This window comes from Lissotriton vulgaris, unplaced genomic scaffold, assembly GCF_964263255.1.
Source record: "Lissotriton vulgaris unplaced genomic scaffold, aLisVul1.2 SCAFFOLD_2660, whole genome shotgun sequence".
NCBI classification, from domain to species: domain Eukaryota; kingdom Metazoa; phylum Chordata; class Amphibia; order Caudata; family Salamandridae; genus Lissotriton; species Lissotriton vulgaris.
This window is the reverse complement of record NW_028241827.1, coordinates 255033-271848: the sequence shown is the minus strand read 5'-3', so window position 1 is coordinate 271848 and position 16816 is coordinate 255033. Positions and strand designations below refer to the sequence as shown.

General features: G+C 40.9%; 1 protein-coding gene across 1 annotated transcript in view; it reads right to left on the bottom strand.

The window, feature by feature from the left end:
* LOC147669876 (putative cation-transporting ATPase 13A5) overlaps positions 1-16816 on the bottom strand; it is a gene marked incomplete at its 3' end in the record, with an annotated part of 192652 nt that overhangs the window by 59357 nt on the left and 116479 nt on the right. Inside the window, exons 22-23 of the mRNA XM_086948182.1 lie at positions 16592-16701; positions 12879-12975 (exon numbers count right to left, since the gene is read on the bottom strand). Coding sequence (XP_086804308.1) covers positions 12879-12975; positions 16592-16701 — 207 coding nt within the window. The remainder of the gene's footprint in view (positions 1-12878; positions 12976-16591; positions 16702-16816) is intronic.

Here is a 16816-nt window from a genome sequence, read left to right as displayed (position 1 = left end):
AAATATTCTAAAAAATCTTGCTTAATATTTTAATCTGCACCCAAAAAAATTGCCTTTCAAAAATACCAACTCACCTGAAAAAAAGAATGTGATTGCTGAAAATTCGATAACGTAGAATACAGGTTGTCGCTGTTCAGCACCAAACACTATAAAAAAGAGAGATACTGAAATTTAATTAACATATTACAGACATATTTATTACACAACATACACCCATTGTAGCAAACAACAAGCCTAACAGATAAATTCCCTAAGATTCTCTACCATTAGATATCCTAATGCCTAACTAAGTTCAATAATTGTTTTTTCAACACATCAAATAACTAAATATTAAATAAAATATTAAATATAGAGTAGAAAAGAGACACAGGACAGGAGAGATACAAACTACAAGAGAGAGAGAGACAGTAGCAGGGAGAGGAACATGCAGAGACAGACCAGCATTCAAAGCACAAATGGAGAGATAGAAAAATAACAGGAGCAGAGAAAAGTCAAGAAAGAGAGGGAAGGTACAATAAAGAAAAAGATGAACATAGAGAGGGAGTCACAGAGTAGAAATAACAGACAGAGCACAAAGGAGACAAAAGACAGAAGGCAAAGGGAGAGAGAGGACAGCAGGCAAACAGTACAATAGGAAGAGAGAGAGCAGGAGGAACACAGAGATGGACAAGCAGAACAGAAGAGAGAGATGGAGAGAAGAAGGGTGAATAGGAGGGAGAGAGATATACACCACCATACAGACAATGCAGAAGGAAGACTGAGAACAGGAGACAGAGAGAGATACAAAACGAGCACGAGAAGGAGAGAGATATCACAAGGGAGAGTGAAGGTAAGAGTGGTTTCAGGCCAGAAAGGAAAAGAATGACAGAAGGGAAAAAAATATAGTAAAAAGGACAACAAAGAGAGAGAGAGCAAGACAAACAGAAAGAATAGGACACAGAGTGAGGGAGAACAAGAACTGCATAGAGAGAAAATGTATGAGAGACAGGAACTGTAGAAATCAGAGGATACGCAACATGGAGAAAAACTGCACAGTAGCCAGACATACAGAGGGCGAGCCAGACACACTAAAATATATGAAGTAAGCAGCACAAAAACAGTATGTTGAGAAAAGGAAAGCAGCAACACAGATATATGTATACTGACTCCACTAACATAGTGCATGAACGTATCTGTTGCAGGAACTTCTGCATAACCTCATAGTCACAACTCTTTGTTTCCCTTTAGCCCCAACCCTTTCCCCTCTGACCTCTCACCCACCAGTGCAGCTCTCGGCCACAAACCACACTGTAAATTTTGCCCTCCATATTATTGCATGTAGGTATGGTACAACAGGTAACATCATACCTACAGCAACTGAGTACTAATACCTTTGACACAGATTCATAGCTGCACAAGTTAAGTAAACAGTCTGCCTACGCCAGGGCTCAAAAGTGGAGCCCGATAGACAGCAAGCCTACCTTTAAGAAACTGCCTGTGCTGAGACGCGAAGAGACCCGGCCAACTTAAAGCCCTGAAACTATCTTAATGTCTCCTTTCTCTTTAAACCTTTACATTTCACTTTCAAACCACGTTTGCTTTCCATGACACACGCTTTTTTTTTAGTGTTCCACATTCAACGCCTAGACACTTTTCCCTTTTTAGTATCAGAAGCCGCAACTGCAACATATCTAATGCACGAATTAATTAGTCTATCTTTCGCGTTTTTTCAGTGTTCAAATTCTATCAATTTTTTCACATAAATAGATACGAGCGGCTCAGTACCTCCTACTGGCATAAAACCAAGTCGCTCCCTTTCACTTACAAATGCCTTGGAGACGGCAAAAAAATGTCGGGCAGATTTACAAGCCCCTTACGCCACTTTAGCGCCACTTTTAACATGGGACAAGTGAAGCAAAAGTGCCGCACGGAGCATGTTAATCTGCCCCTATATCTGTATAGAGACGAGTGTACTGAAACATGTAATTAGTCGTTCACATCCAGGCACTTTCAATTACATGACTTATTTAACTAGAAGCACTGTAATGTTGCATGTCTTTTCAAAGATACACCAGTGCCTGCTATAATGCCGACTTTTTCCTTATTCTTCAACAGTGGTTATTTTTTTTTCATGCAATGAGAATTGTTATGAGTTTTTAAACGACAAAGCTTACGCGGTAATAGTCACTCTGCATATGCTTCCCTGTAAGATTGTAGTTTATCCAACCCCGCATGGGAACCTTGATGTTTCCATCTGGCCGCGAATTCCGGCCTTGAATTCAAAGTTCAATCACAAGACATGAACAAGAGCCTTATTGTCACAAAAACAAGTTACCCTACCATCTGTTCACAAACATATCTCTTTCACTTAGCTAACATTCACAGAGAAGTGCATACCTTATGAAATAGTGACCTTCCCTTACAATTTGCTGAGGTGACTCCCATAATCTTTAACGCATCCTCCACTTCAGGGCAGGCCTATTTTTTTTATAACTACTAAGCAATGGTTTAGTGACTTCTTTGCCAGAAATTATTTGAAGTCATTCTGCTACTCTTCACTCCATAGTCGCCGACCTATTTTTCTGGACTTCCTGTTCTACTACCAGTGGCTGCTGCTTTTGTGTTCCTATTTTGTTTATTACAAAATGGATGTCGGTCCTGTCTTTGCAAATGAGCCGGAGCACTTAGAACTATTTCGCCAGAGGATGCTTGAGTACTATGGCATCCTGCCACTTGCGACTTTGAGTGCATCATATGCATTATCATTTCGATTTTCCTATTTCACCTGTGTGCAGCCTGTATTTCATTGCCTGAACTGTGATTTCATGTGGACCCTAGACTTATGTCTCTGCAACTTGGTATCTCCTGAAGTGAATTACAATCATCTCATGAATCCGTTAATTGATCATGAACAGCTTTGTTCCGACGGAGGGATTATGGCCTTTGCAGCGATACATGGAGTTCTGGGTCATTGGAATATATTCGCAGCAGCTCAAGATTTCTTGGCACACAGCTACATTGAAAACCCACCGAGTTGTCCTCTGATGGTACTAGAGGCTCCGGTAATTCAAGAGCATGCATGTTCTTTTCCTCTTTTCAATTGGATGGCTGACTTGTTTTTGGATGATAACAGTGACTTCCTTTTAGAAGCGGTTGCTGCTTATTTCGCCTACTCAGATGTTGGATGACTCTTATGCAAGCCATTGACGTCTACATTTTTTTCCCCTCCCTATCTTTTTCACGTTTTCTTGTACTTCTTTTTTTATATGAACAGTCCTATTGGCTTTACTAACAGTGGACATTACAATTTCGTGCTGGTCAGATTTTCGTGTTTTATGTGGACTACATTTTTTTTCCTCACCTACTCGATTTCAAACGAAACTTTTTATTGAACTCTAATTTCAACAATTCAGTTGCATATCTTATCTTATCTTCTTTGAAACGTACTCAGAGCAAACCAGGGTAATATATGCTACATGTGCCCTGATTAATGTGTAAAGTTAGCATGAGTTTTTTATAAGTTTAAACGCCATTTTCCCTTTCAGCTGCTTATTTGCGCCTCACACACCTCTGCTGCTTTAGTTTTCCATGTACTGAAATATTTTCAATTCATACGGGAAAAATATGTTCTTACACTAATATTAGCCTTGCTTTTCGAGCTGTATCTCAGATCGAGTACTGAAACCTTCAAAAGATATGTCAATACAGTAGTTGTTCTCAACACTGATTTTCGAACGTTCCAACAGATAACATACATGCAGCTCCAGCCAACTTGTCGCTTTTGGCGCGTTTATTTTTCCTTACACAATAGCATAACACAAAGTTGATAGTGCTTCGCATGCAGAGAGCTGATTGTTAATGAGCTGATGTCTAACCACTAGCATTTTCATGTATGGTTGCTAAACTTAAAGTCAAGACACCTTCTTAGATTTAATAAAATGTAATATACTTCCTCAGAACGGTGTAGAATAAATTTTGCTAAACCGTATTCATTTTACATCATACTATGCTTGCACCGTTTGTATTCTATGGACTAGTGACTATGCCGATTACTTTGTTTCTTACAATATCTGTACTCGTATTAGATAAGAAACTTCCCTTGAAATCATTGCATTACTGAATAAACATTTCAAATATACACGTTCTCTCTTTTAATCCATATTCTGAACTGAAATGATTGTATACTGAAAGAATATTCATGTGTTCCACGTAACCTCAGCTGTACTAATTTCATGTTTTCTTTTGTCGACCTGAGTTACTCATACTACAACCCGCAGGCCTGTGACGGCCCGTCAAGCCTTTCTTAGCGGGTCGCGGACCATGCAAACAGTCGTACCTCTGGTAAGAAAATAATTTATTACTGTTACCAAGCACCGCCGCAGTTGCGCTTCACTCACACTGATAATCACTGCTCCCCCGCTTCTACAGACCAGACGCTATGTCGTATTTCACTACTTATCACGCTTTCATCTCCACTATAACAAACACTTCTCCGCCAGCCACCAGAGAACAGAGTGGAAAAGCGAAGGCACTAAGAAGTCAAATACGACATACCCTCTGCTCTGTGGAGCCAACCGAGAGTTAATTGTGAAAGTAGACATTCACTAGCGCTTCAAAAAAGCATCTCAATTATATAAATAGTTTTTTAAAAACCTGCCAAGTACTTTGATGCGACTATCTGTGTGTGCCTGCAGAGCAAACTTCCTCAGCCCGAACTGAAGGCAGACACAGACAGACACACACACACTAAGATAACATAGGGCAACGGAGACGGAAAGCAGGAGGGAGATAAAGATAGAGTCAGACGGCAGTAGGGAGAGAGATCTATGTATACTCGGTCTGCTACCTCAATGTATGAAGGCATGTACTGCACGAACCTGTGTACAACCTCATGGTCACAAGTTTTCATTTTATTTTACTCGGCCCCCTCCCCCTCTCGCCCCACCCCCACCAGTGCAGCCCGCAGCCACAAACCACACTGTAATTCTGTCATCTGACAGAAAGTTTATGAATACCTTAAACATTAGCACTTTTTGACGACGGTATCCCATGTAATGTACCATTTCTCTCTCTATCTGCATTATCTGTGTCTCTGCTAATACCCTTTTTTCATCTCGAAACCAACTTCTCTGATTATATGGAAACGCTTCAAAATCACACAAATAATTACTGTCTATTTTAAACATATTTTATATTCCATTTTTTTCAGTACACCAAAATTATGTACAAAACTATAATTTACACTTGAAAGAATGTGAAGAAAAGGTGCGCAACCCCCAATAAATTCACGGGACTTCAGGCCCCCACCCCCCTCCTGTCTGGTGTGGCAGCCCAAGGTAACATATATATTCCAGATACACACACAGCCGCACCTGAACATTTCACGTCTCTGTAAACATCCATTTGAATGTTAATTAGGCCTTGCAGTTGTTTTACCCCTTGTAAGAGCCCCTGCAGCTTTACTCTGCCCACTAATTAAACATTCATGTACGCCTAACAATTTTTTTTTAATTTGCCCCCCCCAAAATTTTGTTCTAGTTTCGTCTCTGACTGACAGTGAATTAAAAAAACTAACAGTAAAAGATTACATAAGAACATGACTGAAGACCATTCAGCCTATTGAAATTTATTATTCAAAATTTTAAACTAATAATTGCAAACAAATAATGTCGTTAAAGAGTGACGAAACGAAATGGAAACATAGTTTTAAAAATACAAGACATTGTCACAGTCAAAAATGACGTTACTCAGAGACTGTGAGGGAAATGAACCAATTATAGTGACTAAACCACAGTTTTCGGTACATGACAAAAGAAACAGTTACAGACTTACCTTTACCAATGCTTTGTAAGATGTAGAACAGTGACAGTCACAAAACAGATATTCGTTTGACGGAACTCTCAATAATGCTTCTATCACTGCAACCAAAATTCAATGGCACAGATATCCTGTCAATTCAGACTCATATATGTCTCTTCAACCAATCATATTTGTTCCCGCACAATTTTAAAATCAAATTAACATTTCAGTTGGTTGTCCCTTTCAATATTTTCAAAGTCACATAAAGGTCACCCTTCACCCTCTGCCTTCTCTGGCTGTTACCATGGTAACACCTCATTCTGCACCTGGCTGAAGGCACAGGTCAAAAGTTCATATCTCAACGTTCTACATCAAACCAAGAAGGCTGATTTCCCTCCAAAAACACCTGCCTATCCACTCCTTTGTTACATGTCATTTTTCTTGACACTGTAATGGGACAGGAACACTTACCCCTCGGGAATGGTGGAGCCCGACCCCTTCTGACTGTGCGTTTCTGCCTTCTCTACAGACCAATGAGTGGGAGGACGGAATGACCGAGCCGGACGGCGGTGACGAAGAGAGCGGCTCCTTTAAGTGGGCGTTGACACCTAAGGAGGAAGGCCCGGCACTGCAGGACGTCACGAGAACCGGATTGGAGAAAAGCCAGGAAGTACTATACACGGGGTGTGTAATCACCCCGGAGGAGAAGGCGGGAGCGGAAGGGATGGAGCGGAGCGGTCGGAGCAGAGACGGAGAAGACAGAGAATACCGAACAGAACAGCGTGGAGGAGAAGACGGAGGATCCGAGACAAGAGGAGAGCCAGGAGGCCAACGACCCCGCGAACCGCCGTGCCATACTCCCGAGGGAGGAGTGTGGCTGTCACAGGTACGGCGGCGTTGGGCAGCCTGGGTGGGAAGACGGAGTGCTAGAAAGTAGCAGTGTAAATAACCCTGTTTGTCCCTTTCCTATGTGCATTACCTACCCTTCCACTACCATTTACCTTCCCTGTATCCTCACTCTAACCCCTCCTATACGTCGTTCACGGAGCACTGTGTATAAAGCACGCCTGAGTCACTGGGTTCATCCCTCACTCCCCGGGTCCTTTGGTGCACCTACCTCCTAGAGGACTGTGACCTAACGGCCTCCCTTCTTGTTGGTCTTTTCCATGTGGCGTAACCATCGATAACCGGAGTGAAGACCCCATCCTACCCGAGTGAGAAAAACGTGAGAAGACCAGCGCCATGGACTCCAGTACCTTTGCCCGAGAAAGACTGACCTTCAGGACCAGAAAAACGTTTATGTCAAAGCCCATAAGATCATTGAAAATAAAACCTTCTTTGAATCCAACACCTGGTGTCAAGGTCGTCCCTACTCCCACGCCCACAGACACCCAATAGTACTTTTCGTTTTACATAAACATTAACATGCAACGTAGTCTTCAATCTTGAGGTATTAGAATCAACCAATCATTTTCAGTTTATCAACCACACCAAGCCTCATCCACTTTTATCTCCGGACTTTCAGCTTTTAACTACCATTCCACTTCCAGAACCCATCGCATTACCTACCCTTCCACTACCATTTACCTTCCCTGTATCCTCACTCTAACCCCTCCTATACGTCGTTCACGGAGCACTGTGTATAAAGCACGCCTGAGTCACTGGGTTCATCCCTCACTCCCCGGGTCCTTTGGTGCACCTACCTCCTAGAGGACTGTGACCTAACGGCCTCCCTTCTTGTTGGTCTTTTCCATGTGGCGTAACCATCGATAACCGGAGTGAAGACCCCATCCTACCCGAGTGAGAAAAACGTGAGAAGACCAGCGCCACGGACTCCAGTACCTTTGCCCGAGAAAGACTGACCTTCAGGACCAGAAAAACGTTTATGTCAAAGCCCATAAGATCATTGAAAATAAAACCTTCTTTGAATCCAACACCTGGTGTCAAGGTCGTCCCTACTCCCACGCCCACAGACACCCAATAGTACTTTTCGTTGTACATAAACATTAACATGCAACGTAGTCTTCAATCTTGAGGTATTAGAATCAACCAATCATTTTCAGTTTATCAACCGCACCAAGCCTCATCCACTTTTATCTCCGGACTTTCAGCTTTTAACTACCATTCCACTTCCAGAACCCATCGGAGTACTACTGCATCTGCCTTGAAAATGAAGGTTTGGCTTTTAGGACACAGCTATATTCACTGGAGTGAAAAATATGCAGCAAACAGACGAATTTCCAAACTTGATTTACCAAATGTGCAGATTACGTGGATTGGCCAGAGAGGATTGAGATGTCACCAATTGATACCATTGGTGAAAACTTTTATGCATCTCCCAGAACCTGACCTTATAATTGTGCACTGTGGTGGGAACGATCTAGGCACATTGACTGGGGTAGGTCTGGAAATGCTTCTAAAGGGCACCTTTCGGCAATTGATGACACTTTTTCCTCGAACTGTCTTGGTGTATTCCAATATATGCCAAAGACAGAAATGGAATTGGTCCAATCAACATTGTCCACAGATTGAGAAAGCAAGGAAACATGTAAATAAATCTGTTTCTGCTTTCCTCAGAGATTATAGCATGGGTTCTATATACCACAACAACTTGCGTTACAACATGCAAGGCATCTATAGGAGAGCTGGTGTTCATTTCACGGATGAGGGAAACAGAATCTTCCTTTGTAACATGAGACTCTGCATCGGTACTTACTTATAAGTGCAGAAAAAACTCAATTAACACAAGGGCTCTTTTAAGAGCCACCTTATATCTAAACACTCAAACTTCTGATTTATCTCCATCTTTCCTTTCATTTTTGTTCTTCGTGCGCGACCGGGTGCGCGCAACCCACTACATTTTTGCAAAAAAAAGCTACTTTTAGACTTTCTGCGACCTTAATAAACCCCTGAGAAAACCTACCAGATCAAACACTCTCCACCCTGCTCCTTTTCCATGCTCTACACTATAGTTTTTCACAGTCTTGTAAATAGGTGTGCGCGACTGAGTGCGCGCACCCCGCAACTTTTATTAAAAAAAATATATATATTTTCGCGTTCAAGGGCCTTACTGCACCCCCTGAGAAAACCTACGCGGCCAGACAATCTCTACCTTGTCCCCTTTCCATGTTCCAACGCTTTGAAATGTACAATATATTCACTCGCACTAACAAAATGGCGGTCAACACTTCCTGATTTCCTCCGAATTGAACGTTGACAGACATCAAACAGCAAAACAAAATTCCGCTTGTGCACAGCCGCGTTAGTGCGCGCACCCGTGCGCGCTTACAGATATATAATTGAGTTCAACTTTAATTTTCTCAGCAACTACTGAACGGATTTACACCATTCAAACAAAAGCGTAATCTGCGAGCCGGACTACCTTTTTTCCAAATTTCTTATAAATCCATTCAGCCGTTCGAGCTGTAGCCGTGTCTAAACGTCCTATGGAAAATAACATGGCAAAAACACGTTTTGGGACCCCCCTTTTATCTCAGCCCCCACTTGACGAATCCCCCCAAAACTTTCAGGGAAGGAGCGCAGCGGACCGAGCCATCTTCTTTGAGAAATTCACAAAGATTCGTTCACCGGGGCCAAAGTTAATCCAAATAGAATGTTGCGGATTTCCTATGGAAACTAGGTCCTAACTATAACTACCTACTGGCGACCGCCAGTAGGTAATATATATATATATATATATATATATATATATATATATATATATATATATATATATATATATATATATATATATATATGTATATATATATATATATATATATCACCAAAATATATAATGTATTGGCATGAATGGTAAAGATTTGGTTGAAGCAATTTATTTATATTTAGTTTAATCATGTGTATAAAATGTTTTAGGTTTATTTCCAATAATTGGTTTATTTGACAAGTGATGTTTTAATATTTATTTATGATTATTTCATTATTCCTATTGATAGAATTGATATCTCTGAAGTATTATATGTTTATTTAAAGGTATCACCATTTTTGTTTCCACATTTCAGTTTTAAATGTAGGTAAAAATTGACATTTTTAACAACAGTATTTATGTTCTAGATATTTGCGGTTTTACTAGTTTTACTAGTTAAGTATAGCGAGTCTATATGTTTGTTATCGCTATTTAATTTTCAATAAATTTGTCTTTTGATCCATTCATATGCACATCAAACGAACAACCACTCAGGATTCCCATGTTAACTATTCAAGAAGAAACCAAGTGTAAATGGGACTGAAAATTTGAATTGCAGTTAGCAAAGGCATACTTAGTAACACTTATCATGTTAGGAAACTCCCAAAGCAAATGACATTAAATGTTGTGAATCAGCAAAGTCAAAGTAATTTCTCATACATAACTTACCTAGGCCACAACGTATAATCAAAACCTTTTGAACATATAAATAAAATGATACATTTAAAAAAAACAAAAAAACTAAAAAAAACACTAAATATTGACAAATCCAAGCTAATTTATTCATTTATTATATGTTGTATGGTGCGCCCAGTCACATCAGCATTAATGCTGGACTCTGCTGCCCTGGAAGAGGGCTTCAATATATCCACCAGATTCAGTGAAGGGAAATTTGAATGCCCATAGTTGTTTGGCTCTGTTTGGCATTCATTTAGTTTCTCAGTAATCAACAGTTCAGTTACATACTCTTGAATCGTTTATAAGTTACATACTCTTCACCTTGGTTTGTGTGTAATTTGAATCTGCTTGGGTGCACCTGCACCATGCCTTAAATGGCAAACCTGTACAGGAAAAATCAATGACAGTTTTGCCACACACTATATAGGGCCTCTCATCTTACAGCTATTTTCAATGCTTTGTTTAGGACTGGCATTTTTCCAAATGTTTGGACATCAGCATCATTCTTCAGCTGCTTAAGAAATCCACCCTAAATATCTTAGATCCGAACAACTATAGACCAATATCTAGGCTGCTGTTTCCTGCTAAGCTGATTGAAAAGGAAATGGAATCTCAGTTATTGCCTTTTCTGGATAATAATCATCTGTTGGATGATTCCCAATTTGGGTTTAGCAAAGGGCACTCTGCGGAATCAGCCCCTATTGTGGCCACTGAGATGATCAGGGCTCCAGTTGATAGAGGGTCAATGCAGCCCTCATTTTACTCGACCTGACCGTGGCCTTGGACACAGTCAGCCATGATCTCTTGATTGACCAGCTGAAAGGGCTGGGGATTGGTGGTATTGCTCTGTCTCTATTTAGATCTTTCTTGACGGAGAGAGTCCCAACAGAGTCACTGGGGCAAATTTACTTCACAATCCTTTTCTTGACAATGCGTTGTTTCACAGGGTTCATTGAGTCCAACCCTATTCAACATTTATGTTGCGCCACTAGCGGCTCTGGTGAAATCTTTTGGGTTGTTCCTAGTATCATATGCACCCAGCACCCAGATCATTGTCTTTCTTTCTGGGAAAGGCCCAGATCAGAATGAGTTGATCCGTGATTGTATAAGGAAGGTAAGCTTATGTATGGATAACAACTGCCTCAATTTGAACTTCTCAAAAACAGAGGTTATTTTATTTGGAAACATCTATTTGCGGAACCCCTTATGGTAGCCAGATGTATTATGTCCGCTTCCAGTGCCAGTAAATAAGGCGAGATTTTTGGGAATACCGATCGACAATACACTCACTTAAAAGGATCTTGTAAATAAGGTTATTTCCACCTCCATTAGTTTGCTCTGTTTGATCAGGAAAAAAGCTCTATTTCTTCCTCCTGATCTGTTGAAAACAGTTATTCTGGTCCTTGTACTTTCCAGAATTGAATATTGTAATTGGTTGTACCTAAATCTGCCAAACGTTCTCCTGGAGAAACTTTAGATTCTTAATAGCACAGTGGCTAGGACGTTGATTAAAAATCCAGAGATTCAATTCTGCCTCCCAAGCCTTAGTGAGTCTACATTGGCTCCTTCTTCACAAGAGGATAATATTCAAAGCTCTTTGCATTACTTAGGCAGCGCTTCAGAGATAAGGCCCATCTAATCTAAGAGAAAAACTCAGAAGGAATGTCCGGCGAGAGGACTCTTCCTTCCAGCTCAGCTAGAAATTTGGTGATGCTATCTTCTAAACTTTCATCTTGGTGAGGTAGGGGCTTTGTGGTTTTTTCCTTCAGTCTGGAAGAACGGTGGCTACTTGCTGGGGAATTCTCGAAATTCTCAGTCGAATAGTGCACTATCTTTCCCCGCAAGCGAGGAAACAGACAGTGGTTGCATTGGTTGGTTCAAGATTGGACTACTGCAACTCACTGTATGCAGGGATGAATAAGGGACTAATCCAGCGCCTCCAAATAGTTCAAAATGCGGCAGCAAGATTTGTCCTGGATATCCCTCGCTCCTCCTCTGTGACACTAGCCAGAAAGAGCCTACACTGGCTTCCTATAGAGCACTGTATCTCTTTTAAAATCATCTGTTTAGTGCATAGCGCTCTGAAAGCTGGAACATCTGTTGGGTTAGGATCACTTCTCTCCGGCTATGTCCCCAGCAGATGTCTACGCTCACTACAACAGAACCTTCTGGTTATCCCCCGGACTAAGAAGACCAGACGGGGAGGAAGAGCCTTCTCTATAGTTGCCCCTCGTCTTTGGAATGCACTTCCATTGGAACTTAAGTCTCTATCCTCACTGCCCCTCTTTAAAAAGGCCCTGAAAACATGGTTTTTTAAGAAAGCCTACCAGTAATCAGCTCCTGGGACATGTAACCTATTTTGAGCTAGGCGCCTTGATGCCCATTGGGCTTAGTTCGCGCGTTACAAATTTGCTTTCATTCATTCATTCATTCATGGTGGGTGCTGCTCAGAATTGAAACTTGCTTCCTTTGCAAATTAAAACAGCTTTCTCCCTCCTGAGCTGCCCTTAGTCTCTAACCACTGAGCTCTTTAATGAAGAACAGCTGTGGTCCAAATAGCTACAGTAGACCACAGTACACCACATATCCTTCTACATCTATGATTGCTGGAAAAAAGAAATGTTATTATGTTTCATCTGTGAGGATCAGGTATTTTGTGCACAATAATAAATCTGACTATTTTGTATATGAAAGAAGTCAATTGTTTGATTTTTACCCAAAGAAGTAGAAGGGCGCACAGGAAAGAAGTAAGGCAGGTGCCAATGATGTACTTGGAGATGCAGAATGAAGACGCAAGTGTGCATCGTCCTTCCCTGTTGAGAAGATAACATGGCGAGGTTAAAATGGAGCGATAGAAGAAATTTATTTAGATTCCCACAAGTGTAAAATCCATGGAACTTGAAAATGGAGAACATGGATTACAAGAGTTTTCTAGATGCTACTAGTAGTTTCAAGACTTAAATCGAGGAATGAGGTCCTGGCTAATTAAGATTTCCCAGTGTCTTAAAACAATTTAAGAAGATACTTTATCCAGAGTAAAAACTATATCTTACTTTTACCAGTTTTTGAGACTGATCACTAGGCCTTTGGCACTCCATTTCTGTTTTACGACAATTATTTGACTGTCAAAACTCTGTAAACTCATTGGATTATAATACATCTACAGAAAGCACCAAGTTTGCCCCCGTGAAATGTGAGTATTTCCTTCAGTCCTGATTTGTTCTTTTTTTCCTGGTTTAATTTCAATTTTTTCTCATAAATGGAGAACTGAAAGTACCAGATTATAGAATTCATAAAGCAGGTTTGTTTAGTCATACATGTGTTGCATGGGAGAGCTGAAGAGCTCTATAGAAAACACCATCAACTCAATGGAGCATTTGGGACCGTCACCACAAGTCTCCAGATATGCTATCTTGGGGGGAAGGGGAAAAGTGGATAAAATAACAAAAAACAAGAGAAGAGACTGTTCTGGTCGGTTCCTCCTGAAGTCTGTTCTGCAGACCTCTTCAGTTGGCGAAACCTGGAGGCAATGAATTATATTAACAAACCAATTCAACCCTAATTCTGTCTTTTTATCTTTTCTTTTTTATGTGTCTGACTTCCTTACCCTTGTACTTTCAGAACTCTGCTTCTCTTCTATTTTTCTCACTAGTTTTTCTTTATAGAGTTGTGCTATCTGCTTCCGACAGTCTTTTCCCTGAAATTCAGATAATAACCCTGAGTCACTGTTTTACCTCTCTCTTGTAATTCTCTCTATGTTTTCCTACTCACTTCTCTATCTTTGCACCCCCTTTTATTCCCAACTTCTGTCATTTTCAACTTCTTCGCTGTGATCTTCGTCTGCCTGTCTTTTATCTTGGTCTCTCCTATAACACATATAGTTTAATTAGTCTCTCTCTCTAACTCTTTTTAGCCTCTCTATGTTTTGTGGATTATTTCTTAACTCACTTTATCTTTTGACCTTTTTCGTTTCTTCTGTGATTCTCCTGTTCTCACTAAACTCTTCTTTTATTTTATTTACAGGATTAACTTGAAAAACGCACAAGGGACGCTGACTGCTTCTATTGCGCTGCCTCTCTGGGTAAGTATGCATTCTATCCTCAAATACAATTTACAATTTTTTACATTCTGCTTAAACGACTGTTTTGTCTATTTGCCACTTAGCTGTGCTGTCTTCTTCTTTTCTTAGGTGCACCTATGCCGTCGTCCGTTTTCTTGGGAACTGCGGTAAATATCTCTTCAGCAGCGCAAGTTTGCTTCTCACTCTTTAAACTCGTTATTTTCTCTCCTACAATATGCCAAGATCGTCGACTTTGACCTTCCCGAATAACTATTGCTATTTCGGGAAGGTTTTTCTCACTCGGTAACTAAATAAGTAAAACTTTGAGCTCCTGTCACAAAACGTTCCTCTAGCGGTGAAAATCCTGGTGAAGTGCGCAGTTCTTCACAAGCGCGAGCCTCACCTGGATTCCGCTATGATTGCAGCTGGCAACTAGACCGCTGACCTCAACTCAGTATTGGCGACCATCTTAAGGTGCCATTTCCGAGTTGACTCCGTCCATGTATTTCTCTTTACTCGTGTAGCGCTGCAACTTTCTCTCCTCTGCTCTATTACTCCGATTTGGAGTCTTGGAGTCCTGACATTCAGGCTGACCACAATGGAGCATGGGTCGAATAAGTGAACAAAGTTGGTTCTGCTGAAAAGTACCTTGGTTGCACCCTCAACGGAGCCCAGATGCATGAAGCATGAGACACCGAAGTACAGGATTCTTAGCCAAAGCGTCATGGTTGAGCCGCACAAAATGTGGATGCGTCATGGTTGAGCCGCAGACTATAGGCGAGAACTGGATGCGAAGAGCCGTGTTGATAGCAATGCAATGTCCACAGTCCTTGCGGTAACAGCGATGTGTCGGCCTCAAGAGAGATGCATTAGTTCTGAGTGGTGCAATGTCCTTGATGCGTGGATTTTGGTAGTAGCAGCACTTAATACCCATTTCCAAGTGCCCAGGACTGAATTGCCAGCACTTGGCAGGGCAAGACTTGCAGCAATCAAATTCCAGGTGCTGTTGCAGGTGGATGATGTGTCTTTAGATGCCCCTGAATCTCAAACACAGAGATCCTGTCTCTTTCTCACCCAGGCAAGGAGGGCAGCAGGCAGGTGAGAACAGCAGACAATCAGTTCTTCCACAGCAGCAGATTTATCATTACAGTTCCATAGGTACTAAACATGACAGGTCTACATCCTTCCACCTCGGAATTACACTTATTAGATAAAACAAGGAATCCCCAATGTTGACCTATGGGAATGGCACAGTAGTGTAAAATACATTGGGGAGCTTTCATGACCAGGACATGCAAAACTTAAAAGTACATGTCCTACCTGTTAATTACATAGCACCCTGCCCTATGGCTACCTAGGGCCTACCTAATGTGTGACATATATGTATCTTAAAAGAGGAGTTTAAGGCTTGGCAAGGGGTTTAAAATGGCAAATCGAAATGGCAGAGTAAACTGCACACACAAGCTCTGCAGTGGTAGGCCTGAGACATGTTTAAAGGGCTACTTAAATGGGTGGCACAATCAGTGCTGCAGGCCCACTAGTAGCATTTAATTTACAGGCCCTGGGCACATGTAGTGTACTTTACTAGGGACTTATAAGTAAATTAAATATGCCAATTGTGGGTAAGCCAATGCTACCATGTTTTAAGGAGTAAGCACATACTCTTTAGCACTGGTTAGCAGTGGTAAAACACCCAGAGTAAAAAAGACAGCAAAAACAAGATCAGCAAAAGGGCTAGAAGGGAGATAAAAAGTTTGTGGTTGACCCTGAAGAAATGGTTATTTCCATTGTGATATCTGTTGAGTTAAGAACAACTTTCTTTCACAGAAACATGTCTGTAGAGACACCAATGGTTTGACCAAGAAAACTGTACCTTCATAGTTTTAAAAACTGTTTTCTCCATTGAGCCTTGCTTGAACTTAGTGCATAACTGATAGCTTCCTACTAATGTGTTATAGATTAGGATACATTCACTCTTTACTCGGGTTTGCTGGTGACCCTTTGTTTTGTGATGAATCATCTAATTGCTCCTGTGATCACTTGTGTAAGCAATGCACTCTGCATGCCATTCTGTTTTGTTCTTTGAGCTTGTTACCCTCCCTCACATTATTGGATTTTACCCAGACTAGACCTACGCTTGTTTTTTTAACAAACTGAACTACCTGCGCGTTGATGTCCAGCCTTTTAGAAGAGTGTATTGGTATCAGGAAGAGTTCCCTGCATACTAAACTCTTTTACATAATTTGTAAGTTTCTAATAATGTGTCCTTATTCATTTTCAAATTGTTTGAGTTGTGTTATAATATTGCTGTATGTACATGGCGTTTGGCCAATAAAGAGTGTTTTTGATGATGATGATGGTTGACTTACTTGATTAACTGTGGGACGCATTTAATGCTGGGGGTTTTAGAAGTGAAGGGAGAGACCACCGATGCTTCGTGTTCTGACAGGGAGATCCCAGCATGGGCCATCTTTAATGCCTGAAATAAACACACACTTTTTTTGTTTATTTTATCTATCAATATTTGACATTTTAATGGAAAATCAGAAGGCAATTTACAGTATTGAGTGTTAACACATGTACATCAGTAGGAT